This window comes from Lynx rufus, unplaced genomic scaffold, assembly GCF_022079265.1.
Source record: "Lynx rufus isolate CCGP_SWC_20201006 ecotype Redwood Valley unplaced genomic scaffold, mLynRuf1.p SCAF_6, whole genome shotgun sequence".
NCBI lineage: Eukaryota > Metazoa > Chordata > Mammalia > Carnivora > Felidae > Lynx > Lynx rufus.
The window spans coordinates 115,835,764-115,846,507 of NW_025814878.1; the positions used below are offsets into that span (position 1 = coordinate 115,835,764).

The 10,744-nt window shown below is 50.4% G+C and overlaps 2 protein-coding genes across 4 annotated transcripts; both read right to left on the minus strand.

Moving 5' to 3' along the window:
• Positions 1-247: 247 nt before the first annotated feature.
• LY6G6D (lymphocyte antigen 6 family member G6D) lies at positions 248-6,463 on the minus strand. Of its 3 annotated transcripts, XM_047101196.1 has the most exons (4): positions 6,171-6,263; positions 5,974-6,047; positions 2,134-2,280; positions 248-578 (listed from the first exon to the last, which is right to left on the minus strand). In XM_047101196.1, exons 3-4 carry the CDS (start codon positions 2,270-2,272, stop codon positions 364-366), a joined length of 354 nt encoding a protein of 117 aa, XP_046957152.1. In that variant the 5' UTR covers positions 2,273-2,280; positions 5,974-6,047; positions 6,171-6,263; the 3' UTR covers positions 248-363. The 3 variants fall into 3 exon arrangements, with proteins under 3 accessions (XP_046957152.1, XP_046957151.1, XP_046957153.1); XM_047101195.1 differs by lacking the exon at positions 5,974-6,047 and having other exon boundaries at positions 6,171-6,463; XM_047101197.1 differs by lacking the exons at positions 5,974-6,047; positions 6,171-6,263 and adding an exon at positions 2,359-2,413.
• A 100-nt stretch (positions 6,464-6,563) lies between these two features.
• Positions 6,564-9,899, minus strand: LY6G6F (lymphocyte antigen 6 family member G6F). Its single transcript, XM_047101194.1, has 6 exons — positions 9,759-9,899; positions 8,914-9,255; positions 8,568-8,831; positions 7,186-7,341; positions 6,959-7,025; positions 6,564-6,825 (listed from the first exon to the last, which is right to left on the minus strand). Exons 1-6 carry the CDS (start codon positions 9,811-9,813, stop codon positions 6,801-6,803), a joined length of 909 nt encoding a protein of 302 aa, XP_046957150.1. The 5' UTR covers positions 9,814-9,899; the 3' UTR covers positions 6,564-6,800.
• Positions 9,900-10,744: the final 845 nt, after the last annotated feature.

A 10,744-nucleotide genomic window follows, 5' to 3' on the forward strand; every position in this document is an offset into this window, starting at 1 on the left:
CTTAGCCCAGAGACCAGTCCCCTCATGCCCTCATGGTCCTCACTGCCAGGGAAGACTCTCCTTAGCAATAGGACCAGAAGTCACTTAGAGCAGATTCTCCATTGTCCCTTGGGGTTTCATTGGTTAAGGAGTACACCATTATAACTAAGTCCACTGATGCTTGATAACCCCTAAACTAGAGCATGGACGCCCCCATAATACTCCTGCAATTCTCCCATCAAAAAAGATAGAATTTTCCAGTCAGCTCTAGGGTGGTGGATAGATTTTAATGGCTCACAGAGGGCTGTTTGTCTTCTCACCTCGAATCTCCTTTGTTCCCTCGCTCCCTTGTGCCCTTCCCTTCCCTTGAGCCTACTACCCTCTTTACAGTGCTGGCAAGAGCCAGGCCAGTGTGGTGGCTGTTGCAGCCAGGAGGCATGGCAGGGCCACAGTGTTCGCGACAGCGCTGTTGCACAGGTCTCCGACGCAGCAGTCTCTGTGGGTTGTGTAAGTCACATCTCCCACCAACTCTGTTTCCACTTGATTGCAATGATGGGCCGCCACGCAGGCTGGATAGTGATGAATCAAGGTCACTGAGGCTGAGGAGAGAACGAGACTGGGGTGTCGGACTCTTCGCATGAGGACTTGCCTTCTAGGGCAGAGTGGATGTGACTTCAAGGAGCCCAAAGGGATTCTCTGCCCCCCTCAAAAAAACAGCTCCATGAAACCAAATGACCAAAATCCACACACTGACACTGTGAACCCTCTAATTCAATGCACTGAAACGGACCAACATCACTTCTGTGCTGTTCTTGCCCAAAACTCATGACTGCAATCTAGAAATCATGAGAAAATATTAGATAAATCTAAATTGAGAGTCTATAAAATAACTTATCAGGACTCTTCAAAAGTGTCAAGGTCATGGAAGACAAAGACTCAGAACTGTCACAGATCAGAGGAGACTAAGAAGACACGAGAGCTAAAATGCAATGTGGGATCCTGGTCTGGGTCCTGGACTGTCAGTTCAGATGCAGAAATGAACACTACAGGTCCTATCAGCCCCAGGCACAGCCGGGCTGGCCAAAGGAACACGTAGCCTAGGCTCAAGGGATAGGAATGCTTGCGTCTCACTTGAAGGAACCTGTAAGACAAGTAATTAAAATCAGCACTATCCTAAAGATATGATCATTAGATGTACCTAATGAAATCTCTAACATAAAGAATAAAGATATTTTTGAGATTCCAAGTCTCTTGAGATGGAAAAGATGTCCGAGGACCAGACGAAGTAGCACTAGAACACCTGCTAGCATGACCTCATGGACTTCCAGTCAACAGTGTCCACTTTCTCAGAAGAACCCTATCCCCACTTTTGTCCTCAAAAACCCTCATGGGCAAGCTGTTGGGGAGGGGGTGGGACTTTGGAGCATCAGCTCCCCATTATCTTGGATGGTACCACACCAATAAATGGCCTATCTTTCTTCTCTGCCAAAGCTCGGTGCCTGTTTTTATTGGCTTGTTGTGCAGCAAGTGGATGAACTCTCGTTCGGTTTGGCTCTAGTACAGGACCCCAAAAGAAGACATGCATAGAACAACTGGCTAAACTGAATAAGGTCTGGAGATGAGTTGGTAGTAGCAGTGTTATTATTTCCTGATTTTGATAATAGTACTGTGGTTATATAAAATGTTAACATTAGAGGAAGGGAGGTGAAGGATATACAGGAACTCTCTGTACTATTTTTACTAAATAGTAAACTCTGTATACTATTTCTACTAAATAATTTTCAAAAATTATTTCAAAATTACACACACACACACACACACACACACACACACACCCCTGGTCCTTATCTAATGTCTGCAAGTTTGGTTTACTATTTTGGTCCCTGACCTCAAGGGACAGAACTTTTTCAACCATTTGTGAGTGAATGGGCCTATGAGACTCTGGAGAGTTAAGAGGGGGAAGTAGGAACATAGGGACAGTGGGCTGCTGAGGGGCTGTGCCAGAGCCAGAGGGCTCTAAGACTGCTCTACTCTGCCATGGCACCATCTGCCCAGAGCCAGACTGAGCCTAGAAGTTTCTGGAAACCAGAAGGATCGAAGTAGGAGCTGGAGGCAGGGAAGGGCTGGGGGAAGAGGGAGAAACTGAGGACTCACGGTTTCCAGATAGCTTGTTTGGTCCCAGGCCTGGCTGGGGTTTGCGTTCCAGGAAGCCACAGCGTTCTCCCTCCCTGCAGGTGGCCACGGTTTCTTTGCAGGAGCTGCCGGGGCCTCCTTTGCAGTCATAGCACCTCATTTGGTTTCCTGGCAAGAAAGAAGAGGTGCTTGACCCAGGCTGACTGAGGAGCCAGTGTGGTTAGAGGGGGATGGGCTGCTCCTTACCCAAGGCAGTCCCCAGCAGGGTGCCAAGCAGGACCCCGACAACTGGGGAGTTCATTGTGTCTGCCTGTGTCAGGATCACCTCTCTCTCCCGCCCCCCCTCCCTGGCCCTGCTCTGCCAGCCTTATATCCCCCTTGCCTTGGGCTTTATAGGGCAATAAAAAGGGAGGAAAGAATCTCCCCCAGCAGGCACTGGGGCCCCATTGGGGACAGGGAGGGGCCCCCATGGCAGGAAGAGCCCTCAGCATCCTCTGGAGTCCCCAGATTCTTCCTTCCTCAACAGCTGTTCTAAAGCTGTGGCCCCCGAATTCCTGGCCCTAAGACTCTTTTGGAAGGTCCTCAGTGTTCTTCCTTTTCCAACTTCATACCTACGTGAGGTCAGATTTTCTTTGTATACTTCGACCAAAACAACATATCCCAATAGACTTTGTGCAGAAGAAGATGTGAAAACCTGGCCATCTTCTCTTAAGCCTGACTTTTATGTAATTCCCCAAAGTGTGGAGGGATACTACTTTTCTATGTTGTTGGGAAAGAAGTTACTTTTCACAAAACTATGTTTTGTTAACATGTAATAGGTTTATTATTTTTATTTTTAAATAAACCTATTTAAACTGCTCTGTTTTGATTTCTAATATAGTAAATACCAATATTAACTCCCACAAAGAAAAACTCTGCTCTGTCTTCAGTAATTTTTAAGAGGTGAAGGTCCTGAGATTAAAAAAAAAAAATGTTTTGGAGATCTGTCTCCTCTGCCTTCCCTCCTCTATCTTACTCCTGGCACATCCCTGTTCTGATGCCTCAGATCAGGCTCTCCTCCCCAATGTCTTAAACCCAGTTTTCCAGAATCTACCACCACCTTCTAAATCTTATCCCCACATTCCTTCCAAGTCTTTCTGAGCCACACACCCCCCCAGTGGAAACACATCTGTCCCTCTGGCCCCACCCATGATTAATTCCTCCCTCGTGGTAGTAAAGCTGGGAGGGATAATTATAGGGTACAAATGTTGAGGCTTGGGGGGATCAAAGGGATCTGAAGCTGGGTGGGGTCCCACTTAGACAGCTGAGCTTTGTGTGGAGGGGCAGGTGGAAGAGGGTAGTGTTCATTTCACATTCAAACACCACACTGGAGCCATTCTGGGTCAGGGCTTCCAGGAGGGTGACCTTGAGAGACTCAAATGCTTGGAGAGGGGAAAAATGGAGCAAACAAAGACAGGGAGCTGAGTTGACAGAGCCGAGAACAGCTTGAGAGGAGGGGAGGGAGGGAGGAGTGAGGGGGAAGGTGACAGACATAACTCTGGAGCGGCAGACGCAGCCAAGAGTAACAAACACAAAACGGAGAAGACCCTGAAGACTGGAGCAGACTAAAGTAGGGGGCAGAGAGGATGTGAGAGATGTGGGATGCAAGAGCAGAGGCCCAGGACCCTCCCACGTCAGGCTGGTGGATCTGGTCCTGGTTCCACCCCCCCCCCCAGATTCACTCCCTAGGTGTGTTTGTTTACTGGTCCCTCCCTGTCTCACTCAGATGCTCCAACTCTCGGGACCTCGGGGTGCAGATCACATTCTCCCAGACTCCTGAGCCCTGGGTCCAGCCATGCGCTCCTCCAGCATCTGTCTGTGCCTCCTGTTCCTCTGTGGGGCACTGGGTAAGGGTGGGCCGGTGGGGAGAAGCGGGGAAGACTGGAGAAGAGAGTTGTAAGGGCTTTAGAAGGAAGAGCTACCGGGAATGGCCTCAGGCCAGGCGAAGGTGGAACAAGAAGTTTCTTTCCGAAGACATTTGAGAATAACTATCTCTTCCTTGCAGCATCTCTTGGACATGCCTCTGACCTCTGTCTCCCCTGTCCTTTATCTCATCTTTTGCTTCTTTACTGGGTCCCTTGGTTAGTGTCAGTGTCGGTTCTTAATTCGCTCTTGTCTGTGGCACCATTCACTTAACCTCTTTACCGCCACCCTGCCTTCCCCGGTCTGGCATTTTGTGTCACTCTCTGCATTCATCCCTGACTCTCGTGGCTTCTGTCATGTCTGTGCACTTCTCACAACCTCTGTATCCCTCTGGCTTCTGTGTCTTTCTCTTTTCCTGAGTTGTCCCCCCACCCTCCTCTGTGTCTTTTTTTCTACTTCTGCCTGCCCTCCTCCCTCCCTTTCACCACTTCCCTCTCCCCACTTTGTGTGTCACATCTCTCTGTGAATCCCTGTCGCAGGTCTGGGCTCGAGCCTCTCACTGGCCTGTTTGCCTCTCTTGATCTCTGCTGACCCCCCAGGTCTCACCACGTCCCCCACCCGGGGACGGCTCCGCTGTTACACCTGCAGCTTCAGCAAACCCTGCTATCCTGTTCTCACCGAGTGTCAGGATGACGAAGTTTGTGGCATCAGTATCGGCACCTCAGGTAGGACTCTGGTCCCATGGCTCTACTCCAGGCCCATCTCCATCCATCCATCCTGCTTTTCCTGCTGCCCCACACACAGTCTTTGCCTCCTTCCTGCCCGGGCCTCAGCATTCCCTCTTTGTCCCACAGAGCAGAGTGAGATCATCGAGCGGAAAGGCTGCCTCCCAAGGGCCCAGTGCCCTCTGCAGGGCCATGCCACCTACTGGTCACGCTCCTATGCTCTGCGGCACCACTGCTGTGAGCAGAACCTGTGCAACACAGCCACCATGCTGCAGCGGCTCCCCAGCCCCCTCCTCATCACCCTGCTCCTCCTCGTGGCCAGCTTCATGTGGGGAGCCCACCTACTCCACTAGCCTCAAACCAGGACTCCTCCACCATCACCACCACCCTGGAAACACCTCATCTGAGATATGCCCAAGAACCTGATTCTGAAGAGACCTCAGGTCTCTGGCCCAATACCTTCCCAGACCCTTCCCAAGGCCTGATTCCTACAGGCACTGCTCTAACCCCTATAGGTACCTGCCCAGAGCCCAGCCTCGTAAAGAACATCTGTTCTATGCCTTTTGTCTTTTCTAGTTGCCCGATGTTGATGCTCTATCTTAGCTCCAGGTCTTGGGCAAGGCAGGTGTTTTGATGGAGCTGTGGGTCCCAGGCACGGGGATTGAAGGGGCACCAGGTATGGTGAGGAGGACAGTCTTGCTAGGAAAGATTAATTTGGCAGGTTAGGAACTCAGGAAGGAGGTTCTTGGGTAACTATGAAGAGTAAATTTAATAAAAGTGCTATTTGTGAGTCTAGGACACTGCTCTGTGTGGTGTGTATGTGCGTGTGCTCTCTAAAAGCAAACTATAGCTGCTTGGTGGGTTTGGTTGGGGTGCTGGGACTAGAACCTTAACTTTCACCTCACTCTCCATCTGTGTCATTCCCGTCCTCCTCCTTGCTAACAGGTCAGCTTAAGCTGCTGTAGCATGAAGGCTTTTGGTGACACTCCTGTGAAAGCTTTTCTCCACTGAGGTCCAAGCTTGAGCACACAAAAGGATGTGGCTGGGAGTCCAGCTCCTTTCTGCCTGAGACCGGGGAGTGGACCAGTTGGGAGCACCAATGCCCTTCCCTGCTTGGCCAGCCCAGACTTGTCCAGGGTTCACTGACAGCCCAGCACACAGGGCCCAATTACACACCCCACCAGTGAATCCACCCGCCCACCCTTGCGGACACTCCCTCTCCCCAGGGAGATACCATGGGACTCTTGGAGCTCCCAGGATGTCAGGATGTTGATAAGCCTCTGCCACTCCGGATGCCACAATGAAGTGCTAGGATAAGGAGGGTGGCTCAGGGTGGGGGCTGAGCACAGCCACCCCTCATCCTGACTCAGTGCCCTCCCCTTCCATGCAAGGAAGTCTGGGGTCTGATTAAAGGTGCCTGTTCTCCCTCACCTTCTTCTCTGGGAAGATGAGACTGAGCAGGGATGAAGGATTGGAGGTGGGGGGTGGTCTGGCTTAATTTAGAGGCCACCTGAGTCTTCTTCCCATTCTCTCTGTCATTCCATCCTCCTACTTGATGCTTCCATTTGTTTCTCTCTGTCCATCTCTTCCTCTTACTTGAGTCCTTGCCTTCTCTCTTCTTCACTTTCCTCCATTTATCCTTTGGTTTCCCCAAGACTGATACTCCACCGTTGCTCAAGTCTCTGGATTCTTCTGTCTCCTCTCTGTCCATCCCCACCCCTCCACACCCCCTGCCCCCTACCCCAGTCTCCCCTCAATCCCATGGGACTGGGCACTTAGGGTCACCCCTTCACTGGCTATTATAAAACAGGAGACCACACTTTCTCATAGGTGATGTCACAAGATAATGCTTCTCCTTTCCTTCAGCAACCCCCCCCCCAACACACAAGCATGCGTGCACACACACACACACACACACACAGCTTGACTGCTGGAGACCAGCTGGACTGTAAAGTAGCACTCTCAGCCCCTCCCCCCTTGCCAGGGTTTTCAGGCGAATCTTTCAGGTGCCAGATGGCTGGAGAGACAGCAGGTCACACTTCCCAGCAGATGTCATCGAAATCATCTGATCTTGTGGGCAGGTGGGCTGTGGGTTTTGTGAAGCAGAAAGATAGATTAAGGATACTTCCATACTCCACCTCCTCAGAATTAGGATTCCACACCCATCCCAACCCCAGTCTCCTCTGGGATTTAAGCCTGTACCCCCTAGTGTTTCTCACCTGAGACGGGCCACATGGATGTTCTCATAGACCTGGATTTCAGGTTTGAAATGAGGAATCGAGGCATCTAAGAAGAAGGAGCCATATGGGGTGCAGCAGAGAAATTATCAGATAATTCAGAGCTATATTCCTTACTGCCCTCCTCCCCTAGAGAAATAGGGTATAGAGGCAACCCTCTGCCTCACACCCACATGCTTTCTTCTTTCCTCTGGGAGGGAGGGACTCACCTCTGCACTGAGCCCTCTGGACCCTCTGTCTCCAGAGCATGATGCTGAGGGCCAGGATGGTGAACCCCTGACCTGCTGCAAGCAACAGCATCAGGATCCAGGATACATCCCAGCCCGTGGCACGGGCACAGAGGGCAGGGGAGGCATCCATGGAGGCTACAGTAGGGGCAAGACAATAGGGATAAGGAGGGAGGTGGTGAGAGGTCTGTTCCCATACCCCAAAGAAAGGCCTCTCCCCATAGTCTGGTGGGCTCTTCCCACCAGAAGACCTCATATGCATCTTTGCCCCCAGTTTCCACCAACCCACTCTGCCCATTTTCAAGCCTCTCATCCTGAGCCTGTGAACCAATAGCAATACACCCCCTCCCATATATGAACAGCTAACTCCAGAGCAGACTGGCGGCCATAACTGGCAGCCATATGAGCAATCTTTCCTCATATCCTTAATAGTAATCCAAAGTTTCAAGAGAAAGTAAAGTGCCTTCCATTCATTCATTCTTTCATTCATTCACTCCATAAGCATTCACTGAGTGCCCACCAAATGCCAGGCGCCACATTAGGTGCTGTAGATGTAGAGAGAAATAAGACCCAGGCACTGCTCATTAACTGGCCTTTGCCTTCCAAACTAATGGCAATTTTCTCCTCCCTCCTGCCTTGTAAATGGGTTATTCTACATCTAATGGCATTCTGTCTGTGTATAATGGATTTTTAATTGTAAAACAATGATACATTTTTTTCTCCTTCTCCTTTCACTCTCAGTAGGCCATTATAACATCAGTGCATATATCTTTTCTTCAAAAGACAACTCCTGGGGTGCCTGGGTGGCTCAGTCGGTTAAGTGTCTGACTTCGGCTCAGGTCGTGATCTCACGGTTCATGGGTTCGAGCCCCGCATCGGGCTCTGTGCTGAACGCTTGCTCAGAGCCTGGAGCCTGTTTCGGATTCTGTGTCTCCTTCTCTCTGCCCCTCCTCCACTCTCACTCTGTCTCTCAAAAATAAATAAATGTAAAAAATTTTTTAAAAATTAAAAAAAAGACAACTCCCCCATCAATAATTCTTATTTACTTCCTCTCTGAAATGGGATAGCCCACAAAAATCCTAGGTTACCCTATTTCTGAATAATGGCACATCCCACTGGAATCCTTCTTGTTCTTCATAGCCAATGGTCTATTCCACCAGAAAGGTGGCTTAATCAACCCCCTTCTCTGTTATAGAGTTGGCCAATGAGAAAAAAGCCTTCTCCCTACAGGTGATGGTCTGCTCCACCAGAAATCACCCCCAACCCAAATCTGGCCAATTACAAAGTCACGTCCTCCTCCCCTGGCCAGCAGGTGCAGAATGTGCCAGAGACAACATCCTCTCCCATATCCTCCTTCAGTTTACCTGCCAGGCTAAAGCTGACCCCTTTGTTATGAGGCATGAGGCAGCTGATGATTCTTGGTCTATGTTCCCTGGACTCAGAGAGCAGTTCCCCAGGACACACCAAGAGCAGGGCAGCCCCATCGCCCCAAAATGACTGTACATGGCCCCTCACAGGACCCCTTCCCTCTAGCCAGGTCACAGAGTCTAGGCGTCTGGCAGGGGCCACAGAGCATAAAAGGACGGAGCAGGGGGATCCATCCGCAGCCCTCGCGGATAGCTGGGATCCTGTGGGGAGAGAGGGACCGCTTAGTTTTTTGCTGGGCTTCCTGGTCCCCGGTGGCCCCCCCATCTGCATGCCTCCACTCACCTCTGAGCACGGAGACATCATACACCCTCCAGTTCTGGTACTTGTGGTGCTGACCCAGAACAGCACACCAGTACCGACCGGCATCTCCCTCTTTGGACTTTTCCAGCCACAAAGAGTAGTTCCCCAGCAGTTTGAGCCTGGATGCCCTTACAGACTTCCCAGGCTCTGGGGAAGGCCCCCTCCCAGGCCTGGCCACTTGGACTTGGGCCACCAGGGCAGTGGAGGAGCCTGCTGCAGGGCTGCGGAACCAGGACAGGAGTTCGTCTCCACTCAGAGTGGGTGGTGCGGGACATGGCAGCTCCATTGCCTCCCCCAAGGCTACATAGATGGTCTGGATATTGTCTGTGGAGAGGGGGGTTTTATGGTGCTAGAAACCTCCATCAGATCAACAGCTCCCACTTGACCTCTAACTCCTGGCTTCTGCTCCTTCTGGGGTCTCCCAGCATGGGTCTTGCTATGAGCACAATTCTCAAATGACAGCTATAAAAAAAGTTGAGGAGGGGAGAAGAGGGTAGGGCTTTCTTCCTCTCTCCTCCAGTGGGTGAGAGAATCTGAAGGCAAGAGAGAAAAGGCTGGAATAGTTGGCACATACCCTTCTCTCTTCCTCTCATTTTTCCTTTTCTAGAAGCACTTATGTGTCTATTCTTATTTTCTAAAGGAAACTGTCCATGATCTGGACCCTCATTTTCTCTGGATCTTCCCCAGAATTAGAGGTAGGGGGAAATCAGTTGGGGTAAATCTATCTTCTTGAGTCACATGCCATCTGCAGGCCCCTAAGGAGAAACAGCAATAGTTCCTCACGACCTTGCAAATAGCTGAAGAATCCCCCACCTCCCGCTCCTTACCTGCAGCAGCCTGCGGGGGGCCACATAGGAACAGAAGGAGGAATAAGACCGCCATGGGGAGAGCCTGCCAAGTTCTCTTGCCCAGGACCTGGTGCCCCACGGAGGAAACAGAACCCAGATAAAGACTCACACTCCCCGGTCTGGAGTGACACGGTCCTCTTGAGGGGATGGGAATGCTGGGGAGATAAAGCCCAGCTTCCTGTCTACTGGGGAAAAAGTGACCACCACCTTCCAGTCCCAAGGGGTAAAAGACCCAGTCCAGTCTGTTCTGAAGATGATCTCCTCACACTTCTGACTCTACATCAGCTGAAGGACACAGATTAGAGACTCTTCATGCTAAAAAGCCTGCACAGAAGGGAGCACAGCTGTTCACCTCCATTCAGTCTGGAAGTACATTCTGTGCTCTCTCTCCTTCACCCTAAGAGATGCCAACCATAAATGCAGAAGCTGAATCTTCACGTTGGTCTCCACAGAACTCAGTACAAGACTGCACACCCAGCTAATACCCTATAAATAATTTAGAATGATTTTCCGTGTAGCTTATGGCACACCACACATCTCTTCTGAACCCCTGATGAGTATATTACGTTACTATTAAAAGAAGAGAATAACAAGCGTTTGCAGAATTCACCAATTCACCTCTCTACCCCAGGTAAGATAGGATTCTCAAAACAGATCTTCATATAGCTCTAAGAGTTTGTTTTTTTTTTTTTTTTTTTTAGAGAGAGAGAGAGAGCACAAGTGAGTGAGGGGTAGGGAAAGAGAATCACAGAAGGGGCAGAGAGAGAGAGAGAGAAAGAAGGAGAAGCAGGGAAGCAGCTTTCCCCCAAAGCAGGGCTTGTGCTTACCTGATGTGGGACTCAAACTCACAAACCACGACATCATGACATCATGACCTGAGCTGAAGTCAGATGCTTAACAACTGAGCCACCCAGGCACCCTAGCTCTAATAGTTCTTAATGTGTTTACTTTTTTTTTTTATTTTT